General features: G+C 34.6%; 1 protein-coding gene across 4 annotated transcripts in view; it reads left to right on the forward strand.

The window, feature by feature from the left end:
- Thumpd2 (THUMP domain containing 2) overlaps positions 1-26,109 on the forward strand; it is a 49,715-nt gene that overhangs the window by 214 nt on the left and 23,392 nt on the right. For 2 of the 4 annotated variants that reach the window (XM_046425382.2, XM_046425404.1), the window contains exons 2-6: positions 7,617-7,752; positions 9,028-9,440; positions 10,385-10,462; positions 12,404-12,456; positions 18,096-18,183. In XM_046425382.2, coding sequence (XP_046281338.1) covers positions 7,617-7,752; positions 9,028-9,440; positions 10,385-10,462; positions 12,404-12,456; positions 18,096-18,183 — 768 coding nt within the window. Of the gene's footprint in view, positions 1-5,349; positions 5,870-7,616; positions 7,753-9,027; positions 9,441-10,384; positions 10,463-12,403; positions 12,457-18,095; positions 18,184-26,109 lie in introns of those variants that run through there. The other 2 variants (XM_058573620.1, XM_046425398.2) reach the window with 2 other exon arrangements.

Here is a 26,109-nt window from a genome sequence, read left to right on the forward strand (position 1 = left end):
GCAGTCTTAGAAGAGAGCTCGGGTTCCCAGACCCTAGAGTGACCGAGGCTAAGGTCCCTGACCGCGTAACTTGACTGGCCGGTCCTTTAATTACTGCTGGGAGGAACCGGCGGTTGTTTCTTTTCCTAAATACCCAGTCCGCTTCCCGCACCTCCGACCTCTGCCGTGGCTAAAGTTTTTAAAAGAGAGGTGTTGAGCCAAGTTCCTGGATTCTTTCAAAGGAAGTACTACATAGGACCAAGAACTAGATTGAGACCTGTCAGTATCGTTTCTTCCTCCTCTAAATGCAAACATAATCTTCAGGTTCAGCTATTTGAAATTTGCTTGGTGACAATAATTGGTTTTACCTCTTAAAATTATTGTGAGGATCAAACGATATAGGGTATTTAAAGTACACCTTAAACATTCAACAACAATAGCTGGAAAAATAATATGCTCTTGCAGGCCTCATACTTAGCTGTTTTTAACTTCAATGAAATGAACAAGGTTTTAAACACCTTTTTTTTTTTTTTTTTTGGTCTAGAACTGCTGAGCTGGTTCTTGAAACCAGAAGGTAAAGATGAAAAGATGTAATTAGAAAAGGCATCTTGATGGGGTGTATAGGACATTGTGAATAATGTGGTCTTGGAAAAGGAAAGCTTGCAAACCAAGTAGACCACTTCCCTCAGGGAGCTCCTACAGTGTTGGAGGCCCACAAAAGAGTTTCTGCAGTGGAGGTTTAAAGTGTGGGTGGACAGTCACAAAAATGTCATCAGCCCTATTAGACCACCTGCCATTGGTGGCTTGGGTCACAGAATTTAATAAAGTATTGAATGTAGCTAATCTAAAATAGTCACTCTGTAATAATAATTGCTGGCATTTTTCAAGCATTTAATGTGTCAGGCACATGCTCTTAGGTCCTTACCCTCAATTTAATTGCTTAATTTTCATGACCCTAAGAAGTAAGTGTTCCACGTTTAACAGATGAAGAAAATAAAGCTCTGGTAGATTTAATAATCTGTTCAAGTCTTGTGCCAGAAAATGGCAAAGGTGAGATTCATACCCAAGCTGCCTGTGAAATCAAGCATGAGTATATAATCATATTCAACCCAGGCCAATTATGTAGCCATATGTAATCCTGCACTGGTTTGTTTTATTCTAATGTTAACCAGGAATGCTTGGTATGAAAAATAGAAGGCTTGATCCAATCTAGTTACATAGGCTTATTAGGAAAAGACCCTCACTGCTTATTTGTCTTCTTTAGAGACAAAATGAGATGGGGAAGTTAGAAAATTCAATTAGTATAGGGAAAACTTTTTGACAATGAGAGTAGTTAAATGCCAAGATAATTTCCATATTCTGCTCTTGTATGTTTTAGGGACGTGTTAGTCAACTTTGTTGCTGTGGCCAAAATACCTGACACAAAGTAGAAAATTTTTTATTTTGGCTCACAATTTTCAGAAATTTCAGTCCATGGTCCGCCAGCTCCATTGCTTTGGACCTAAGTTGAGACAGAACATTTTGACTGAAGGGCATGATGGAGGAAAGATACTCAGTTCATGGCAGCGAGAAAACTAGTCCAAAATAGTGGAATAGGGACTTGTATCAGAATCTCTCTAGCTTTGTAACCCATATGGTAGCTCAATTGCTGTTGTCCCTTAGTATCTGAGAGAGGATGGGTGCCAGGACCACCCCTGCTCAGACACCAAAATCCACGGTTGCCAAAATTCATTATGTAAAATGGTGTAATATTTGCATCTAACCTACACATATCCCCCGCATGCTTTAAATCATCTCTAGGTTACTTATAACATCTAATGCAATGCTAATGCTCTACAAATACTAATCATACTATATTGTTTAGGGTATCATGATGAGAAGGAATTCTATAGATGTATGTTCAAACATAGGCTTTTATTCCAAATATTTTTCATCTGAGATTAGTTGAATCGGCAGATAGGAAACCTGCATTACAGAGCTCCAACTGTCATGCGAGAAATTGCCCTGTAACATTGGGTATAGGTTATTTCCATAACACCTTGGCAAACAGCATATGTGGGCTTTAGAATCAAAGACATGTATTCATACCTTACATCTTCCTGTAATAGATTTGTATCTTTGCACAATGCCGCAGTCTGGCTGGGCACAATCAGGAGCCACTTGTCAAAAGAAACTAACTTTATTTTTAGAACCACACACGCCAAACAAAATAGCCTCTCAGGAAAACCTTCAGAGCCTCAACTGGTACCACCGGCTTTCCACAAGCCTCTCTCTCCCACACAAGCTTCTCTTGTGTAGCTGGAAGTTTGTTGGGGCCCCTTTGGCTGTGGCTCTCAACAGCACAAATTACTCAAATTGCTAAGCTTGTTTTCTTGGAGGTGAAAAAAGGTGATAGTACCCACTTTTTATTTTTTGTAGTACCTACAGGATTAATTCAGTCATTCAAATGAGGATAGATTGGTAACACAGTGCATGACAAACAGTTAGTGCTCAGTGAATGTTAGGTCCCACAGGAGTTGCACAGGAATACTTAAGACCATTCCTGTAGTGACGAGAGTCTGTCAGAAACTTTGGTTTGCTTTAAGAAAAATTAATATTCAAAACCAGGAATTTATAAAACAAATTAACTCAGAAGTGATTGTTTACTTTTAGAAAGTAATCATTCAATTTTAATCAGTGTTTTTTCAATTTTAGTGAACATAAGAATTACCGAGGGAGCTTGCTGAAAATGCCATATCCCCGGGTGCGCACCTCAAAAGGTTTTCTTTCAGTAGAGCTGCTGATAAGCACAGGTGTTCACATTTGAACATGAAACACTCTCCCTTCCCAGGTGACTCCGCCAACAAACTGCTCAGTGCACAGTAGAAAATTTTCCTGTGTATTCCTTTTAGCTTTGTTTATGGAGAATTTTGTGCAGATATAAAAGTAAATAGAATAGTATAAAGAATTCTACATACTTACCGACCAACTGTGAAAAGATCAACCCATGGTGAATTCTGCCCCATTCACACCTCCTGCCACTCTTTATCCCCATGTTATTTTGAATTAAACTCCAGGAATCATTTCATCTGTAAATATTTATTTATCTTTAAATAATAAGGACTCTTTTAAAATACTATACATAATATAATACAATATAGTATATTGGCTCTAAAAAATGTAAGCCACATTATTATTGTCACAGATAAAAATAATTCCTTATCAAATATCTAGTCAAGTGTTCAAATTGTCTCTTAAATATCACTTTTGTTTTTTAAGTTTGATATTTGAATCAGGATTCAAATACTTTCCATACCTTGGCCAGTATACTTCTAAGCAATTTAATCTACAGATTTACCCCCGTTCCCATCTCTCACTTTTCTCCCCCTTGCAAACTGTGTCTTAAAGAAGTTGGATTGCCAGAGCCAGAAAACTTTTTCCTATAAAGGGCCAGATAGTAATAATCATAGGTTTTATAAATCAGATGTGGCTTCTTTACATGTATTCTTCTTTGTTTTATATTTACATCCTTTTAAAAGTATAAAAGTCATTCTTAGCCTTTAGGCCTAGTTTTCTGACAAGGCTGTGCTGTCCAATAAGGTTGCCACTAACCAAATTTAAATTCAAAATAAATGACTATTTGAATTAAAAATAAAGTTGGATAAGATAAGAATTCACTATTTCAGCTGCATTAATCACACTTTAGGTGCTCAGAAACCACACTGTTGGTGGCTACCGTATTGGACAGCAGGAGTTATATAGTATTTCCATTGCTGCAGAAAGCTATTGGACAGCACTGATAGTTTCCCCAGGTCTAGATTTTGCAATCCCATTTCCGTGGTGTAGTTTAGCATGTTCCTCTCTTTGTCCTTTTTGTATTGCTCTAATAGAATACTACAGACTGAGTATAAAGAAAAGACTCTTTACAGTCCTGGAAGACTGTATTACCTCCCTGTAATATCATATGATTTTACCTAGATCTAAACATTTAATCTTTGGATTAGACTTGAATCCATGAATTTTAAAAGGAAGAAAAAATGCTGATTAATAATATTCTAGCAGATAATAGAGCTGTTATTTAATTTCAGAAATGTTAGGCATAAACCAGTGTTTAGACACTTAGATATAGTTTAATTCCAAGGAGAAAAAAATATATAAATTTTCAAGTAACAAATATTAGGTTGAAATATTCTAAAATTTTACATTTATCTCTACTGTAAGTGAATATGATCAATTCTCAGCAATAAACTGAAGAAAAAGAGAAGTGCTGGCTTTAGCAGTTGATGAAATTATAAGCACCAAAATTCAGTCTCCCTCTTGCTTTAAGATGAAATCCAGTTTTCAAGAAGCGTAAACTGTGTGTCCACAAATATGATTATTTTATTCTCACAGAGACTATCTCATAATTTAGTAAACTACTTCTGATTACATGCTTATTACTCATAAAAACAATGCAGGCTTTATGTTAATTCTTAAAAAGACTAACATTGCTTTTTTTTGGTTCTGAGAATGTATTTGGCAATTTAGTGCATCAACATACACTATCCTTGTGATTTAAAACCCTAAATAAATTAAAGTCTTTCGGTTTTCTTAATCAATACTGAGTCATGTTCTTTTTAGGAGATATTTTTAAAGAAAGCTCACTGTTTAAAATGTTTCCTTTAATTTTCAAATAAGAAAAGATAACATCTTTGTATAGTTAAGGAACCAAAATATCCAGATCACTGACTATGAAGGTCTAGTCCCTGATCTAAGGGTTTGTATTCATTTTCTTGCTTTTAGGACTTAATTCTTAAAACCATACATTTTCAGTAAAATATTTAGTTCAGTTTCCCCAGAATCTTAGCAAGGTCTGTGAAATTGTCTTGGGAGGGCTTTGATATCATATATATTCTTACACTGGGTAACAAATCTTACTTCAAAAAGTTTACTTTTTAAAACTCTCTTTTCAAGGTCTAAGCATTTTGAGGTAAATATTTAGTTTTGGAAAATGTCACCTATGTAATGAGAAAGGAGTTAAATCTTGTTTGGGTTACTTCACCATCCCCCTAAATATTGATTCGTAAACATTCTTCTCATTCTTTGTTTTCTTCCCATAATGTCATCATATGTTCCTCCATCTGCTTTGATCAACTACATTGCTGATACCTAAGCTATTTGAGTTTTAGTTGGTACCAACCTCGGGCTTCCTGGGCAGAGAATCCTCTTTTTTTCTTTTTTTTTTTAATATTTTATTCACATTTTAGTTTTCGGCAGACACAACATCTTTGTATGTGGTGCTGAGGATCGAACCCGGGTCGCACCCATGCCAGAAGAGCGCGCTACTGCTTGAGCCACATCCCCAGCCCCAGAGAATCCTCTTTCATCAACCTGGAATAGTAACTCTAGAAATTGCCATTGCAAATGTTCAATCAGAGCCAAAACAAAACAAATCTTTGGTTTCATGTTCCTATGAATAGTAGCTGCCTAAACACATAGTCTCTTAAGTCTGTTTTGCATTGCTATTACAGAATACCCGATACTGGATAGTATATACATAAAAGAGCTTATTTAGCTCACCATTCTGGTGGATGGAAAGTCCAGCAGCATGGTACCAGTGTCTGACAAGGGTCACCCCTGTCCAAATCACAACATGGCAGAGAAACAGAAAGAGAACCAGCTGCACATAGAAGGAGCAGGTATGCGAGCAAGGAAGCAGGAGAGCAGGGAGGGGCCAAGCTTGCTGTTTTATAATGTCCAGCTTGCAAGACACTCCCCACTCAGCAAGAGCAGCATGAATCGCTTTTGAGGCTGTCATGACCCAGTCTCCTCTCACTAGGCCTTGAAGATTCCACCACCCTTCAGAATCACCACATTACAGACCAAGCTTTCTGCACATGGACCCTTGAAGAACAGGCTCAAACCCTAGCGTGTGGGTACCTTTCTTTTCCTGGTTCCTTAGTTCTCTGAAATAACTTAGAACTCTGTTAGCCCATGGCCACTGCTGAAGGAGAATTCCAACACAGTCCACATCCTTCTTAAACTTAAGAGAGCTGGGTTGGCCCTATTAGGTTTAGGGTTCCACTGGTATTGAGCCCCATTTGCCACATCAGGCTCCTACAAGTCAGAGCTCTTTTCATTTCCTTTCTTCCCTACTTTTACCACATACCCTGTCTTCAAAGCCTGTTTCTGTTTGAAACAGTATATATCTTGCTTCTGTCCATTTTCCAATGTCTCATCATTTCTATCTCAGTTATCTACCTCTCCCTCCAGCATCACATTCTATACTCAGTCCTTTATGTCTCTTCCAAAGTAATTTTTTCTGCCAGCTAATTCAGTGCTGTCACAGTTTTCATCAAAATTCTATATCGGCTGACCATTACCATCCGTGGTACTCAAAATTTGTGACCGTACATCAAGCTGGCCTAGGCCACACCATCTATCCACTCGACAGTATCAGTCAGCATAATGCAATGAAAGTTGCCAAGGCAACTTACAGTTGACCTCAGCCAGGTTTTCTCTCTGCTTCTGCATCTGCTCCTTGTTCTTTTGTTACTAGCCTTCTTCCCAAATCTTGAAGAATTCTTACCCAGTGCTTTAAGTGACATTGGCCTTCAGTGCTACTTATTGTATAGATAGCTTATCAGTGCTTTATAATATTAGACTTGTTCTTTTTTTTTTTTTTTCTAGTTCTTGGGTTATACAGTTTACCTTTTAATTTTCATGCCAGTGTTTTAATCAACTTTTTCATCCCTGTGGCCAAAAGATCTGGCAAGAGCAACTTAGAAAATAGAAAGTTTATTTGGGGCTCATGGTTTCAGAAGTCTCAGTCTGTAAATGGTCAGGTCCATAGCTGTGGACCTGAGGTGAAGCAGAAAATCAGGGTGGAAGGGACATGGTAGAGGAAAGCAGTTCAGGACATGGCACTAAGGAAACACAGCTCCACTCACCAGAGACAAAACAGGCAAGCCCCCAGTGACCTATTCCTCCAGCTACACCCTATCTTCTTATAGTTACTGTCCAGTTAATCCATATCAGTAGTTTAATCTGCTGATTAGATTAAGGCTTTCATAAACCAATCATTTTACCTCTGAAAATGCTTGCATTGTCTCACACATGAGCTTCTGGGGACACCTCATTTTTAAACCATAACAGCCAGTATATGTCTATCATATTATTAATGATAATATCTACTATAATATTATTCAGGATTTATGGCATATGCTTCCTGGTGGACCACAGGCAGGTGTTTTATAAATATCCACTTTAACTTTTCCCCCCCCACTTTTAAATAGTGTTTAAGGTTTATGTATTTACTAAGTATTTTATGTTCTGTTTTTCTAGTAGTATGTGCATGTGTATGTGTTAAAACGTAACATGAAAGGACTATGATCTTGATCACTGACTGTGTAACCTTATAGATAACTACTTAACATGTTATTTAACCTATTCTAAACCTCAGTTTCTGATTTGTAAATTAAGCATGATAAAATCTACCTTAGAGGGGGGTGTTAGAAAGATAAAGGGAAAAAAATATGTATTCAGAGTTCTTAGTGTAATGCTTAACAAATAAAAGATGCTTTGGAAATGGACATTTTTAATTATTAGTCTAGAGGCTATGGTCTTAATTAAGTGGGAAAAGGATAGTTCTTACCACATTAATATCTTTCTGTCTCTAGGTTGAATATATTTCAGGAAAGGTTTTTTTCACCACCTCTTCTGATTTGAATATGCTAAAGAAATTAAAATCTGCAGAAAGATTATTTTTGCTGATTAAAAAGCAGTCTCCATTTACTGTTTCTTCTCCACGTAAAGGTACAGTGTATGCCTATTTGCTTTTTATCCACTTAATACATTGAACTCCAAAGTTTTCTATGTAATAATTAATATGTAACAACTTCACATTCATAAGTCATTCATACAAATGGCATCATTAGTTATGTTTTTTTTTCCTGACATTATCACATAATGATAGTGATATCTATTTTTTTCCTTTTTCCAATCTGTTGTCTGTCTCCTGAGATTTTTATGTCCAAAGTCATATTTTTTTCTTTGGGAATTATGGTCAGGCAACTTCTCTAGATGTAAATTTGGTCATTTGCATTTATCTGCATTTAGAAGCATGTAATAACTCCAAATGTATTATTTTAATAATAAGTTGGTGAAAACTGTCACCTTATAAATTTTAATTGAGTAATAGGACCTTAAATTTATTTCAATAAATTTCTACCCATTTATATTTTATAAATATGCTGTGAAAATAAATTAAGAATCTTGATCAAAGCAGCAAAAAGGGCCAGACACTGCAGGATTAAACACTGCCTTATACTTCATTTTGGTTGCTGATGTGCACAAGAGATCATGTAATTATATATTCTCTAATAAACTACTTCAAGAAGGATACAAATGACAAGAAATCAAGACTGGGCAGGAAAAAATATTTTAAAGTAAATCCCAAGGTATTATCTTGTGGGGTTAATATAATTTCATCCCAGTTTGCCACCTACCTTCATCTTTAGGGAAGTGCAGTAATTACTTTTGGGTCATCTTGATGACCCTTATTCATCAAGAAAAGATTAAATTTTACTGAACATGTTGGCAGTCCTTAAGTTTTGAATGGATCGTGTATATGAAGTTTCACTTATGAAAACTCATTTTAAGATACATGCTAATGTTGTATAACCCCAAGATTTAGCTGCTCCAGTTTCTGAACTCTGTATTTTACAATTTATTCTTTTTTTTTAAACCTTAATTTTTATAGGCAAGATCACCATTATTTAAAAGACTCTAGTCTGTGTATTTATTCATGAGATACATATATTTATTATCATAGGATAAATGAATTTGTTAAAGTAGTACATGGTAATTATATGAGAATTTTAATGCAATATTGATGCTGTGTATATAAGAATTAACTTAATCTGCATAATATTCTTATGACAAATTATATAAGTTCCATATGAAAGTGAAATTTTATTCATGTAACAATTCAATAAACTTATTTTAAAGAAAGTAATGAGATTTGGGAGTAATGAGTGTATAAATGGTCTTTAAAGGGATATGGGTTAAAGTGAGATTTTATTTATTTAGGAAAAATACTTAATGAAATACAAAAACTTATAAATGATGATCCAGGAAGTTGGTTGGATACCATTTCAATTTGGAAAAATCTTCTTGAACTTGATACAAAAAAGGAAACACTTTCTCAAAGGGCTTCTAACCCACTAAAAAGAAAAATGGGAGAAAATGAAATTATTGCTAAGAAATTAAAAGTAGAAGAAATGCAAAAGATTGAAACAACTCATAAGGAATGCCAGCTGGAAAAACAAATAGAAGAAAATGCACTCGAGCAAAGAGATTCTGTCACTGGCCAAGAAACACTTCAAGAAGAAGAATGTCAGAATGATGTAGGGAAAGCAGTTGATGCTCATAACCAGGACGACTTGACTTTCCGGGTTTCTTGTCGCTGTAGTGGAACTATCGGAAAAGCCTTTACTGCACAGGTATGCTTACCTCCTGATGCGGTGGTCCCATTTTCTAAAAGAATGAATTGATCACTCCTGAGATTTACAATGAGAGGCAGCCCTCCCATAGGACAGATAAATAAGCCCAGGATATAATTAGGTTTAATCTTACTTGACTCAATACCTTCAAGATTGCATTTCCCCTTTTAACTTACCCCTAGGTATCTAAAAGGAGTGGCATACCATTCCATGTAATGACCTCCTTTTATTTTATGCCTAAAGGTTTTCTTAAATTCATAGATGTCCTTTGCATTTGGAAACCCTGATGCCATGGTCTTCAGCTTTGTAGGGGCTCTCTTTTATACTTTTTTTTTCTTATTGGGTGGCTACTTTGCACTAGGTACTATAGTGGGATTTTCCTTAGGACCTACAACCACAAATACACAGGAGGACTCCACACTTCAGGGAAGAGTGGACACCACAGTTTCCACAGAACCTTATTGGTTGACCCTTACAGAGTTCAGTGATACAAAGGGCATTGGTCTGAGTTCTTTAGTGAACTTTAGAATCAAATCCTAAAAGTGGGGTTTAATGATACTGTTCTGGTAATTTGTAAACAGGATGATAATATCTGAAATGGTTAATCTTTCATCTTGCTTTTGTTTCGTACAACTTAGAATGACCGTATTCATCAGATCATGATCTTGTGATTTTGTATACATAAAATTGCAAGAATAGATGTTATTCATGTGTAGACATTAATGCTATAGGTATATTGAGGAGTAAGGGAGATAAAATATAGCCTTATTGCCTTGAATAGAAAATGCTTCAGAGTAACATTTTAATATTGGGATCCTAAATTATCATCAGATAATCTGACTTGATTTTTCTATAATACTTGATTTTCTATAAATTTTTGCTTCTCTTTAAATTTCAGATTTTCATTTTTAATATATTCTTTTCTATAACTTGCTACTTTGCAGGAGATAGGAAGAGTAATTGGAATTGCTCTTATGAAGCAGTTTGGATGGAAAACAGATTTGAGGACTCCAAATTTAGAGGTAATGAATATTCTTTTTAATTTATATACATATAACCTATTCTTATCATACTTTTCAGTTGTTAAAATCCATGTCTGTACGGATTCAGTAGTCTAGTTTGTCTTTAACAGTAGAAGAGTGCAAACAGTTTTTCTAGTAGTTTCACTGTGAAAATGCTTTATCCAAATTTAAAAAGAAAAGACACTTAGAAGGAAGGAAGTTGTTTGTTCACAGCTGAAGAATAAAGTACCCATTGCGAGGTTGCAGAGATGCTCTCTTCAGTTTCTATAATACATAACAAGTCTCTGATAAGAAATTCTAGCTGTTGTTTAAAGTCAATAGCAACAAGAAGGCCTGCATAAAATTTAATAGTATTGTTACATGGAGTAGCAGAAATTATTCTTCTCTTTGTTTTGAAAACCATCTCATGAATTTGACAGATAGTTAGTCATTTTCATGATTTATTAATTCATAAATTAATTGCTTGTTATATTGCTCTAAATGGAGTAATAACTAGCCAACTCAAAACACTTTATGGTTTTTTTTTTCAGTTTTATAGTTCTATAGTTTTAGTTTTAGTTGATATTTTTCAATTTTTAAAAAATAACACCTGGTATATGTCCATCTTTTCATGAAAAATATTTTGATGCCCCTGAATAAGGTGTCTTATACCCATCCCGCCTTTTCAGTTCTCTTTCCTTCTTCTTCCCACTTTCCTTTTTTGTCTCCCCATCTTACTGTCAGAATTACTGTTTTCTCATAGCTGAGCTTATAAAAATAGCAAATTTAATTTCTACAAGCCTTAATGAAATCAATAATAGCTATAACTGTAAAAAACAATCATACAAAATAAAAAATTGACAACACTGAAATCACATGTAATAAAATTTGTGACTGAAAATTGACAGGAGAATCAAATCTTAACAAATTTTGTTTGGCAAGTTGATAGAAAAAAATTTTATAATGGAGAAGCTGTTTTTAATATTTGATATGTAAAAAGAAGATCAATCAAAAATATATCATATCTTTGGTATAAATTATAAATAGAAAAGAATTTTAATAAATAATGTTGCTACAGTGAATTCTGTGTAAAAATTGGGAAGTTTAACTGTGATGTTTCAGTTGATCAAAGAATTAAGTTTCTAAAATGAGTCACTTTAGATAATTATTTTTTAGGAAAATATATCAATATTGGAACAATTCTGACTAAACTGCTTATGTTAAAAATAACTTTGAGGGGCCGGAGGGTATAGCTTAGTGATAGAACACTTGTTTGGCATACTGCCCTGAGTTTGGGATGGCAGTACCAGGGATCAAATGTTCTTAAGGTTCAAAGTGGCAGTTAAATATTCCTTAAACCTTATCAGACTACAAAAGTGATATTCTAACTTTTTTAATTCATGTGGGTTACTAGTATCTGAAGCATTTACATTTTCTGCATGGCCTAACAGAAGAAAGGAAATAAAAGAGGCAAAAACTCACCTAGAGATAGTAGATAGAAAGGACACTCTTGCTACCATACATTTGGCCTGAAGAAAGTTTTCTATCACACTGCAGGTATTTGTAGCTCATGATAACCTTGTGTGGGCTCAAGTCTTACTTGAGGTTAGAATTGTGGTATATTTAGGAAGTCTTTTCTAACCCAAAAAGCTGAAAAGTCTAATTCCGTTGTGATAAAATAATCTCTGAGGAAAAAGATCTTGAGTTCTTTGTAACATGATTCTCCATATAATGTATGTACCAAATTGACCTCAGAATTTTTCTATGTAATGTTCTTAAAATTTCGTTTTCCTCTTTTAGAAAAAAAAAGATTATGAAACATTTTTCCAGATATGGCAAATAAGCCTTGGAATTTCATATTAAAATATCTGTTACATAAATTCAAAATAGAAGTTTCATATTGTCAGTAATTTGGTCATGTATTTTCTTGTTCCATATGAACTCCTGTGTTTGCTCTTTCAGATCTTTGTACATCTAAATGACATTTACTTTGTGGTGGGGATTCCTGTGTTCAGGTAACTATTATATTCTAAGCTTCAGGTTTGTCCCTGAAGAGTTTGTGAAATTAAAAACTGTGTGCTTTTTTTTTAATAATATGAAATAATGATAAAACAGAGGAGGCAAAAGGTAAAGCATTTTGAGTTCTTTGCTTAATCCAGGAAAATGTTTTCATGGAGCTTAGTGGATGTGACTTGATCTGACCACTTAGAGCTGTGAAAAATTTTGTCACAATCATCCATTGATTACATGATTAATACTGAAAATTACATCTAATTATTTCTGGTTTTTAAGTGATTTTTTTCAAACCGATGTTTAAGCTAAAATTTTTAGTCTGTTGGCATATTAGAAATATATAGAAAATATAATGTAGTTCTTTAAATTCATATTGAATATTCTCCAGATTTTATTGTCATTATTCTTTTATTGTAACAGGTTATTGCTAGTTTTTAAATTTTTCAGGGGTCTCCCTAGTCATGTAGAGTACTAAATAATAATAAATACCAATGATTTGTTTCTTTTATGAAATACCTAATGAACTCTTCCTGTGTGACAGGTACTTTGTTTAGGTGTTCTGGGGAGAAAGACCTGGTTGAATAAAACCATTGATTTCCAGTTTCTTGGAAGAATGTAAATATTAATAGCAAATATTAATAAAACTTCATTTTATATGCATAACTCCTTATATAAGTGACTTAAATACCCTTTTCCTAGGTGATTTTAGGCAGTAGGATGTTTTAAAGATCTGGAAAATCCTGTGAGAATAATGTATTTACCTTAAGCTCATATTTATGCATCTGAAATCTTAAATCAGGATATATTTTTAAATGTTTAAGATTATTAAGTTTTATGTTAAGATTAAAAACTTTTATTTAAGGGTGAGCTTTAGTATTTGACCAGCACAATGCTCAGAACATTGTAGATATCTAAGAATGGTGAATGGTTGAGTACCTTGCTATGTGCCAGCCGTATGGTAGGCTCTACCAGCATTTCCATCACCAACAAAGATCACATTACATGCTAAGTAAAATTTCTTGGCACCATAAGTCCTGAGAGGTCATCACATGTCAATGCCCTATTCGTTTCTCTTGGACCCCACCTACCCCAATACCTTACAAGTTTTTGCAGATCAAACCTATCCTGCTTTCCTACACCTACACCTAAACCATTTCTAGGGTGCCCTATTGCAGTACCTTTTGTAACTCCAGGCCCTAATCACTGTAAAATATTTATAAAACTGATTGACTTTAATTTCAATACTTTTGCCTATCTTGCATTTTAAGATTTCATAACTGACATGAAGGATGGGAAGACTGAAGAAATGATCACATTTGTCAGAATAATATTGATGATCACCAAAACAAAGATAGGAAGGGTTAACAAAACAAGCAAGATATGAAATGTTTTTAATAGAATTTATAATGTAGTTAAAAATTATTTTAATTAATTAATTTATGTGTGTGCATATATAAACATTTTTTTATTTTTTATTTTTTTGATTTTTCTTAGTTATACATGATGGTAGAATCCATTTTGATAAAATTATACAAGCATGGGATATATCTTACTCTAATTAGGACCCCATTCTTATGGATGGGCATTTTCATATGTGTACATAGGAAAATTATGTTAGATTTATTCTACTGTCTTTTAATTTAAAAAATTTTTAATTATATACAGAAGTGTTAAATACTCTTATGTAACAAACATATATAGCTTTATATAGCATTTAAAGACATTATATTTTATTATTTCAAATTATTTTTATGTTCATAGAAACACTCAAGGAGTCAGGCTTATGGCATTTTAAGTATTAATTGGTGATACACTTAAAAATTTACAGACACAAGGTATGTACCTGAAAATTAAGACTCAGATCTTGAGTGTAGATAAGATTTTAATAGATGCTTTGTGATAAGTCAGTTTTACTAGCTAGTGAAGGAAGAAATGGTCTTGATGATGTGTTGGCTAAAAAGAACAATTTACTGGGTATGAGCAAAAAAGTGACATGAAGACATGAAGAGCAGATAGCATTTGACAAAAGAAGGGACAAGCTGGTGACCCTGAAAACAGAAAAAAAAAAAAGTGAGAAGTGATGAAACAGTATAGAACAGACAGGATATTTGAAGATTACATCAAAATGTATATATTGTTCATAATAGAGCCTTACTTTCTTTAAAGAAAAGAACTATTGGGGTATTAGTTAGCCCCATAGGCCATTAACTGTACATCTAACCTAGTAGTGATGGCATAATGGATAAGAACTATGGACTTGAATTCTCCCTTCTCTTCCATTTAACTGCAAGTTTGGGCAGTTTATCATTTCTCTGTTTTTTATAAAATCAGGAAAATAATATTACCTACTTTATAGCTTTGTGGTTGGAATTGAATGAGATAAATGAGATACTCCATGTGAAAATGCTTGGTACTATTTCTAGGATAAGGAAGTGTTGAATAAATTTCAACTTTTTTTTTTTTTTAAGTCAGCAGCTAGTCAGAGGAGAAGCATTTACTAGAGTGAGATTAATTCACCCCGTTAATTTCCTTTGAAACATCAATTGTGTACCAGACACCCAAAGTTCAAGGAATTTGGTCTAGTGGTAAAACAGACATATGATAAATGATTGCCCAACTAAAAAAGGATTTAGCTAAAGTAGGACATGAGGAAAAGAACATGGAGCAGTGTCACTTAAGCAGAGTCCTGAAGGGAATAAGTAAGGGCTCGTTAGTAGACACAAGAAGGAAAAACTCTTACAGACAAGGAGTAGTGTGTGCAGGGGCACAGAGATGTAAGGAAGCTTGAGTTATGAGGGGATGACATGTAGTCCCAGTACAGATGGGACCGAGTGTACGTACAAGAGAGTGGTCAAAAATTAGACTGAACAATTAAGGAAAAGGCACAAAGTGTCTTGTAAGCCATGTTAAACAACTTGGATTTCATTCTAAAAGCCATAAGAATTTGAAATGCAAGGGTAATGTGATCATATTTGTGATTTTAAATAATTACTAAGGAAATTATATTTTAAAATGGAAAAGAGAGAGGATTTAAACTCTGTCCAGGCAATAAATGATGAAGAACTGAACCAAAGCAAAAATTGGGGGTAACAGAAGGACTGAATTCATGGAAAAGTTAAGGAGTCTTGGGAAAACCTTCATATTTCTGATTTAGGCAACTAGAGGATGTTAGTGTAAGTCACTGAGATACAAAATATAGGGAAAGGAAACTGTATTCAGTGACAAACATCCAAGTAGATATTGCCACCTGAAGTTCAGGTGGCAAGTCTAGACTGAAGATATACATTAGGGTGTCCAATATATGGATAGCAAATGGAATAAGAAAACAGTAACGTATATGCAAGAAAGAGGGAGAGGAGAGTGTGTTCACTTTACAGCTATTGAACATGCACTACTTCACCTCCAGGTAAAAATGCCCAAGCAGGTATTTGAAGATAAAAATCTGGGGCTCAAATCCAGGCTAGAGATGTAGGTAAGAGTATATTTGTCGTGATGTGCAAGAGAATAAAAAAGAAATATATCTATGTGGAAAGGGGGGCAAAAAAACACATTTACTTTGAACTACATAAAAACCAGCTACAATCTGATTTAAAACATCAGTCAGACACTATGAAAGTAGAGCATTGTTTTTATTTGCAAGGAGTTGTGAATACTGTCTTCCCCTGAATAATTTTATTATACTGATTTTAACAGGGACCATTTATTGGAATAATAGCAGATCACTTTCACCTAGCTTTCAGCAAAGTAAAAACATATTCACATTTATGACATTTTAGTAGAGTTAGCTCCACAAAATAAAAGCTGTGTTGGTAAAAATGTATACATAATTGTCAAAAATTTGAAGGTTCCACATAAATCCCTGCTACTTAGAAGTTGGTAATATAAACTTTGTAATACATATACATGAAAATAGTCTTCCAGAAAAGGGAGAGTGAATTTCATCAAAATAGAGGAAAGCTCAGTAGAGTAGAGAGGGGATTGAGAGGGAGGAAGGAGGGTCTGAAAGAGGGAAGAACAGTGGAGTGAAGGTGACTACACTTCCGTTTGCACTACATGGATACCCCACAGTGGATCGCAACATCAGCTATACCCACAAGACACTAATGTTTAAAAAAACTATAAATAAATTGCATAAAATTGGCAGAGTAAAGGGAGAGGAGCAGGGGAGGGAGTGGAGGAAGTGGGGAGTGCTGGGGACTCAATTAGAGCAAATTATATTTCATGCTTTTGTGATTATATCAGAATATATCCTAGTGTTTTATGTAACTAAAAAGAATCAATAAAAAATAAAATAAAATTTAGAGACCAAAAAGATGGTCTTCCATACTGTGTCATTTTTATTTTATTTTATTTTTATTTAATTATTATTTTATTTATTTATTCATGTATTTTTGGTGTAAAATATTTTGTAACAAGACAGTTGCCTGTAGAATTACCAGTAGAACTTACCCTGTAGAAGTGATTAATTGATTGAAATATTTTATAGCCTTTTCACCTGCCAGTTTACATTCTTGATTTCGAATGTATAGATACAGTATTACTTATAATATGAATTAGTGTTTCCTGAAAAAAAAAAAAACTTAATTAAAAAGCAAAGCTCCCATGGGTTTGCCATGCAGAACTTTCTCATTATAGTGGCATACTACTACACTGTTCTATTTGAAAGGGGTATATCATCTTATTTCTAAGCACTAAAGGGCTTGCAGTTAGTATAAACCAGGACAGGATAATTTAAAATCAAAAAAGATGAGGAAATATATCATGGAAGAAATCAATATTTAATAAATTTATATACATGGAATTCTGTTGAAAGTCTTTAAGAAGAGTGGAGAACACTGTGTGTTTGGGTAATGTTATAGAAGAGCCCTCTTAGTAGTTTCAGAATAAGCCTACCCCAGAACAAACCATCACAAATTCTTGAAATCATAACTACTTTAATTTCCAAGATGTTGTTTGCTTATAGCATTAGAAAGTTTGAAATAATATATTTGACAATATCTTAACATTTTATGAAAATTTCTATCAATTCTGGAAACACCAATAGTAACGATGGTGATTAGTAACAATATAGTGATATAGAACAGAGACCAGTAAACTGAATTGGAAGATGTCTGCTTCATCCCTTTATTCAGTAATTTATTTTAGACAGTGGATTGTCATGCTTCATTTCATCTTTTGAGAAAGATGCAAATGAGCAAAAAGCAAACTTACAAAAGGGATTTTTTGGTAGAAAACAGGTTTGAAGGTTAATATCCATTCATCCAACTACACCTACATCAAAAAACTGTGTTCCTCTTGACTCCAGAGAGAAAGGAACGGTCTGTTGTATATGGGAAGATAAGGAAATACTAAATGAGAAAGATTTCCCTCATGTGTGATTAAATTTTTATAAATTAAACGTGAGAGTTTAAATTTCAGTTTCCAAAGAATTTAAGTACCACAGTGGCTGGTTAGACAAAGTGTCCATTAGAGAATTATTTTGAATAAGGTTAAAATTTTTCTAATTTAGATAATTCTTGAGATATGTTAGATGAATGTACTAAAGTGGTTCTAGATACAGACAGATTCATCATTTTTATTTATATCCTGTTCTTTAATATATAGTAATATTTGGTATGTAAACAGCTTCTTTTCTTTGTAGAATCCCCTTAGCCAGCAGAACTTACATCAAGACTGCTGGACTTCGATCCACCATTGCGTGGGCAATGGCATCTCTTGCAGAAATTAAGGTAATGAAAATGTTTTTATTTTTGCTATTAGCACAGTCTCTTCCGTAGTTAACTTATATAGTCTCTTGTTGGTGGACAATAAGAGATTGCTTGCTTTCTTTTTCTCATATTTATTTATTCATTCACTTTGGCTATGAAGAAGCTGAGTGAAAAGTTAATCACATTTTATTATTTCTAATTGTTTGTGTGATAGTCCAAAGGTGTGGTCTGTCTCTACATCTTAAAATTTTTCTCTATAACTAAGATCTTGATCAATTTTTGTAAATGTTCTATGAACATAAAAAAAATTTTCTTTTTCTTTCTTTGTTTTTAGCTATAGATGGACACAATACCTTTATTTTATTTGTTTATTGTTTTTTTTTTGGTGCTGATGATCGAGCCCAATGCCTCACATGTGCTAGGACAGCACTCTACCACTGAGCTATAGCCCCAGCCTGATAATTTTATTTTCTGATTAAGAAATGTTCTCTATGACCTTTACTTACTGTGTTACTATCTGGTCCTTTCTGAAAGAGCTATTTTGAAATCTCATATTATTGTATTTATATTGTTTTTGCATTTTTATTAGTTATTGCATTATTTAGCTTCTATGTGGTTTGGTACATATACATTATTGTTTCATTACAAAATTGTGCCTTTTTATTGTACATAAAATCCTCTTGATCTTGATGAGTAAGTTTAAACTTAACTTTCACTATTCTTTATTAATATTTTTTACTCCTTTCTTTTTGTGTTTGCCTAAAATGTCTTTCCTACTACTTTATTTTCAAGTTTAAGTATTTTTTTACCAACACACAACTGCTTTGATCTTTTCTGTCCCACTCTGATGGTCTCTGTCTTTCAGACTTGACTATATTCTGGGTTTTTTTCCATTCAAAACTTCTTAATTCATCTGGTTACTTTTGTTTGTTTGTTCCATTTTGTTTTGTTTACTGGGGATTGAACTAAAGAGGCACTTAACCACTCAGCCACATCCCCAGCCCCTTTTTTATATATATTATATTATTATTTTGTATATTATTTTTGTATTTTTGTATGTATCTCAGGGTCTCATCAAGAGTTGCTTAGGGCCTCACTAAGTTGCTGAGGCTGGCTTTGAACCCCAAGATCCTCCTGCCTTATCCTCCCAAGCTGCTGTGAGGATGTGCACACCACCATGCCCAGCTATGTTTACTTTTTTTTGTTTGTTTTAACCTGGTGGAGCTGGGGATCGAACCCAGGGTCTTGTGCATAGGAGGCAAGCACTCTACCAACTGCTCTGTATCTCCAGCCCCCTATGTTTACTTTTCGTGTTTGCTGTTTTGAAGTTACCTGCTAATCCATTGTTGTCCCACACTTGGAAATTTTATTGTGCTAGTCTACGAAGTTCCTTTTCCTAGCTCTCTCAGTTAAACACATAGAGCTCTACTGGTACTTTAAAGAAATATATCAACTGGCTTCAGCTGCTAAGACACATGGTTTTTTACTCCCTAGACAGTTGATAAAAATTATCATTTTTACCAACTTCTCCTTCTCCCCCATGGTGAGGTGAGACCTTTAGAGGATTCTTTTCTCTATACTCCTGCCTACAATGAGACCTTTGAAACATTATTACCCCCTTTCTCTACCAACCACAGCAACTAGATTAAATTAAATTATTTATTGTATATAGGAACTTCTCTTAATATTGCCCTTTCTGTTTCAAAATTTCCTAGAACTTAAATATCATAGTCTATGCCTGAGCATTCACAGAGAAGTTCTAACACACAAGGATGTACTGCAGATGTATTGCTCCTTCCTGTTTTTGTTCTCTTTGCCTCTCTCAGTTCCAGGCCTCTGCTCTGGTTTTATTTGTTCCTTGGCTAGTGTTTTCTTGGGTGTTTTCCTCACACATAGTGTTTGACTAAGATACAGCCTGCATTCCTTTCTCCTCAAGTGTCTCCCTCTCATCCTGGTTCACCCATTTCAGCAGGGCCCAGGGTTGTTGAGTTGTGGTGCTTCCCTCCAAGGTCCTTGGGTACTATTTCGTTTTCCATAGATGATCCCGCCATGCCACTATGGTTTTTCTTACCTTTATAGACAATTTGTTCTTTACACATAGAAGCTTATAAGACTTTTCTCTTTAATCTTAGAGTTCAGGAATCTTACCAGAATTTCCTTTTATATGTATCTTTTCTATTCAGCCCAGAGTTGCCTTCTAGAGTCTTACTGCCTGGGTTCTAATTCCAGCTCTGGCACTTACTAGCTGTGAAGTTTAAGGCAAACTTGACCATTCTGTGCTTCAGTCTCTTATTTGCAAGATGAAAATGATATATAGGATCTTTTCAAGACTAAATGAATTAGTATTAATAAAAGCAATTAGAACAGTGCCTGACATATAGAAAATGTATAATTCTTCATTACTGCTATGGCAACAATATGGAGTATATAATTATTTATTATCATTTATTATTTCTCCACCCCAGGTACTCTTTCTGCCATTATTTATTTAATTATTATTGCTTCAGCTATTTAGTGAATTTAACCTTGAACTCTTCTCTTTTTTCCTACTTCTGAAATTCCTGTTATGAATATGTTAAGCTTCTTGACCATCCTCCAAGTCACTTATCCTTTTTTACATGATTTCCATCTCTTTTTATTTTGGCTCCGCTTTTCAAGTTATTCTTGAACATTATAATCCAAGTTATAATAAAAATTACAGAGATATATTCTACTTTAATTCACTTAATAATATTTTTAGTTTAAAAATCATAATATTTTAGCTTTAGAAGAATATGTGTGTCACATTTCACTCTCTTACTTTCTTTTTTTTTTTTTTTTTTTGTACTCATCTTGTCTGTGTTTCCCCCCAGCAAAAATGTGGGGAGAAGTCCTCATACAATTTCTTTTTTTTTTTTTTTAATTTTTTTATTGTTGGCTGTTCAAAACATTACATAGTTCTTGATATATCATATTTCACAATTTGATTCAAGTGGGTTATGAGCTCCCATTTTTACCCCATATACAGATTACAGAATCACATCAGTTACACATCCATTGATTTACATATTGCCATACTAGTGTCTGTTGTATTCTGCTGCCTTTCCTATCCTCTACTATCCCCCCTCCCCTCCCCTCCCCTCTTCTCTCTCTGCTCCCTCTACTGACATTCGTTTGTCCCCCTTATATTATTTTTCCCCTTCCCCTCACTTCCTCTTGTATGTACTTTTGTATAACTCTGAGGGTCTCCTTCCATTTCCATGCATTTTCCCTTCTCTCTCCCTTTCCCTCCCACCTGTCATCCCTGTTTAATGTTAATCTTCTTCTCATGCTCTTCGACCCTACTCTGTTCCTAGTTACTCTCCTTATATCAAAGAAGACATTTGGCATTTGTTTTTTAGGGATTGGCTAGCTTCACTTAGCATAATCTGCTCTAATGCCATCCATTTCCCTGTAAATTCTATGATTTTGTCATTTTTTAATGCAGAGTAATACTCCATTGTGTATAAATGCCACATTTTTTTTATCCATTCATCCATTGAAGGGCATCTAGGTTGGTTCCACAGTCTAGCTATTGTGAATTGTGCTGCTATGAACATCGATGTAGCAGTGTCCCTGTAGCATGCTCTTTTTAGGTCTTTAGGGAATAGACCGAGAAGGGGAATAGCTGGGTCAAATGGTGGCTCCATTCCCAGCTTTCCAAGAAATCTCCATACTGCTTTCCAAATTGGCTGCACCAATTTGCAGTCCCACCAGCAATGTACAAGTGTACCCTTTTCCCCACATCCTCGCCAGCACTTGTTGTTGTTTGACATCATAATGGCTGCCAATCTAACTGGAGTGAGATGGTATCTTAGGGTGGTTTTGATTTGCATTTCTCTGACTGCTAGAGATGGTGAGCATTTTTTCATGTACTTGTTGATTGATTGTATGTCCTCCTCTGAGAAGTGTCTGTTCAGGTCCTTGGCCCATTTGTTGATTGGGTTGTTTGTTCTCTTATTGTCTAATTTTTTGAGTTCTTTGTATACTCTGGATATTAGGGCTCTATCTGAAGTGTGAGGAGTAAAGATTTGTTCCCAGGATGTAGGCTCTCTATTTACCTCTCTTATTGTATCTTTTGCTGAGAAAAAACTTTTTAGTTTGAGTAAGTCCCATTTGTTGATTCTAGTTATTAACTTTTGTGCTATGGGTGTCCTATTGAGGAATTTGGAGCCTGACCCCACAGTATGTAGATCGTAGCCAACTTTTTCTTCTATCAGACGGCGTGTCTCTGATTTGATATCAAGCTCCTTGATCCATTTTGAATTAACTTTTGTGCATGGCGAGAGAAAGTGATTCAGTTTCATTTTGTTGCATATGGATTTCCAGTTTTCCCAGCACCATTTGTTGAAGATGCTATCCTTCCTCCATTGCATGCTTTTAGCCCCTTTATCAAATATAAGGTAGTTGTAGTTTTGTGGATTGGTTTCTGTGTCCTCTATTCTGTACCATTGGTCCACCCGCCTGTTTTGGTACCAGTACCATGCTGTTTTTGTTACTATTGCTCTGTAGTATAGTTTGAAGTCTGGTATCCCTATACCGCCTGATTCACACTTCCTGCTTAGCATTGTTTTTGCTATTCTGGGTCTTTTGTTTTTCCATATGAATTTCATGATTGCTTTCTCTATTTCTACAAGAAATGCCGTTGGGATTTTGATTGGCATTGCATTAAACCTATAGAGAACTTTTGGTAATATCGCCATTTTGATGATGTTAGTTCTGCCTATCCATGAACAGGGTATATTTTTCCATCTTCTAAGATCTTCTTCTATTTCTCTCTTTAGGGTTCTGTAGTTTTCATTGTATAAGTCTTTCACCTCTTTTGTTAGGTTGATTCCCAAGTATTTTATTTTTTTTGAAGATATTGTGAATGGAGTGGTTGTCCTCATTTCCATTTCAGAGGATTTGTCGCTGATATACAGGAATGCCTTTGATTTATGCGTGTTGATTTTATATCCTGCCACTTTGCTGAATTCATTTATTAGCTCTAATAGTTTCTTTGTAGACCCTTTTGGGTCTGCTAGGTATAGAATCATGTCATCTGCAAATAGTGATAATTTAAGTTCTTCTTTTCCTATTTTGATGCCTTTAATTTCTTTCGTCTGTCTAATTGCTCTGGACAGTGTTTTGAGAACTATGTTGAACAGAAGTGGTGAGAGAGGGCATCCCTGTCTTGTTCCAGATTTTAGAGGGAATGCCTTCAATTTTTCTCCATTCAGAATGATGCTAGCCTGAGGCTTAGCATAGATTGGTTTTACAATATTGAGGTATGTTCCTGTTATCCCTAGTTTTTCTAGAGTTTTGAACATAAAGGGATGCTGTACTTTGTCGAATGCTTTTTCAGCATCTATCGAGATGATCATATGATTCTTATTTTTAAGTCTATTGATGTGGTGAATAACATTTATTGATTTCCGTATATTGAACCAGCCTTGCATCCCAGGGATGAATCCTACTTGATCATGGTGCACAATTTTTTTGATAAGTTTTTGTATCCGAGTGGCCAGAATTTTATTGAGGATTTTTGCATCTAGGTTCATTAGAGATATTGGTCTGTAGTTTTCTTTCTTTGAAGTGTCTTTGTCTGGTTTAGGTATCAGGGTGATGTTGGCCTCATAGAATGAATTTGGAAGTTCTCCCTCTTTTTCTATTTCCCGAAGTAGCTTGAAAAGTATTGGTATTAGTTCCTCTTTAAAGGTTTTGTAAAACTCTGCTGTATACCCATCCGGTCCTGGGCTTTTCTTAGTTGGTAGTCTTTTGATGGTTTCTTCTATTTCCTCAATTGATATTGGTCTGTTTAGGTTGTCTATATCCTCCTGACTCAATCTGGGCAGATCATATGACTTAAGAAATTTATCTATGCCTGCACTATCTTCTAATTTATTGGAGTATAAGGATTCAAAATAATTTTTGATTATCTTCTGTATTTCTGAAGTGTCTGTTGTGATATTGCCTCTTTCATCCCGTATGTTAGTAATTTGAGTTCTCTCTCTTCTTCTCTTCGCTAGCATGGCTAAGGGTCTGTCGATTTTGTTTATTTTTTCAAAGAACCAACTTTTAGTTTTGTCAATTTTTTCAATTGTTTCTTTTGTTTCAATTTCATTAATTTCAGCTCTGATTTTAATTATTTCTTGCCTTCTACTTCTTTTGCTGTTGTTTTGCTCTTCTTTTTCTAGGATTTTGAGATGAAGTATGAGATCATTTATTTGTTGGTTTTTTCTTTTTTTAAGGAATGAACTCCAAGCAATGAATTTTCCTCTTAGAACTGCTTTCAGTGTGTCCCATAGATTCCGATATGTTGTGTCTGTGTTTTCATTAATCTCTAAGAATTTTTTAATTTCTTCCTTGATGTCTTCTATAACCCATTGATCATTCAGTAACCTATTGTTCATTCTCCAAGTGATGTATTCTTTTCCCTTCCTTCTTTTATCCTTGATTTTCAGTTCCATTCCATTATGATCAGATAGGATGCATGGTATTATCTCTACTCCTTTATATTGTCTAAGAGTTTCCCTGTGACATAATATATGATCTATTTTTGAGAAGGATCCATGTGCTGCTGAGAAAAAAGTGTAACTGCTTGATGTTGGGTGGTATATTCTATATATGTCAATTAAGTCTAGGTTATTAATTGTGTTACTGAGTTCTATAGTTTCCTTATTCAACTTTTGTTTGGAAGATCTGTCCAGTGGCGATAGAGGTGTGTTGAAGTCTCCCATGATTATTGTATGGTGGTCTATTAGACTCTTGAACTTGAGAAGAGTTTGTTTGATGAACATAGCTGCACCATTGTTTGGGGCATATATATTTATGATTGTTATGTCTTGTTGGTGTATGGTTCCCTTGAGCAGTATGTAGTGTCCCTCTTTATCCCTTTTGATTAACTTTGGCTTGAAATCTATTTTATTTGATATGAGTATGGATACTCCTGCTTGTTTCCGAAGTCCATATGAGTGATATGATTTTTCCCAACCTTTCACCTTCAGCCTATGTATGTCTTTTCCTATCAAATGCGTCTCCTGTAGGCAGCATATTGTTGGGTCTTGTTTTGTGATCCATTCTACTAGCCTGTGTCTCTTGATTGGTGAGTTTAAGCCATTAACATTTAGGGTTATTATTGAGATATGGGTTGTTCTTCCAGCCATATTTGTTTATTTATGTTACTAAACATGGTTTGTTTTCCTCTTTGATTATTTTCCCCCCTTTAGTGTCCTACCTCCCACTGTTGGTTTTCATTGTTATTTTCCATTTCCTCTTCCTGTAATGTTTTGCCAAGGATGTTTTGAAGAGCTGGTTTTCTAGCTGCAAATTCTTTTAACTTTTGTTTATCGTGGAAGGTTTTAATTTCATCTTCCATCCTGAAGCTTAATTTCGCTGGAAACACAATTCTTGGTTGGAACCCATTTTCTTTCAGTGTTTGAAATATGTTATTCCAGGATCTTCTAGCTTTCAGAGTCTGTGTTGAAAGATCAGCTGTTATCCTGATTGGCTTACCCCTAAATGTGATCTGCTTCCTTTCTCTTGTAGCTTTTAAAATTCTCTCCTTATTCTGTATGTTGGGCATCTTCATTATAATGTGTCTAGGTGTGGGTCTCTTATGATTTTGCACATTCGGCGTCCTGTAGGCTTCTAGGATTTGGGGTTCTGTCTCATTCTTCAAGTCTGGGAAGTTTTCTCGTATTATTTCATTGAATAGATTGCTCATTCCTTTGGTTTGAAACTCTGTCCCTTCCTGTATCCCAATGACTCTTAAATTTGGTCTCTTGATGTTATCCCATATTTCTTGGATGTTCTGCTCATGGTTTCTTAACAGTCTTGCTGAGCTGTCTATGTTCTTTTCAAGTTGAAATACTTTATCTTCATTGTCTGATGTTCTGTCTTCTAAGTGTTCTACTCTGCTGGTAGTATTCTCAATTGAGTTTTTAAATT

The sequence above is a fragment of the Marmota monax genome, unplaced genomic scaffold, assembly GCF_021218885.2.
Source record: "Marmota monax isolate L192 unplaced genomic scaffold, Marmota_monax_Labrador192_F-V1.1 WCK01_AAM20220418_F8-fsc00015, whole genome shotgun sequence".
NCBI classification, from domain to species: domain Eukaryota; kingdom Metazoa; phylum Chordata; class Mammalia; order Rodentia; family Sciuridae; genus Marmota; species Marmota monax.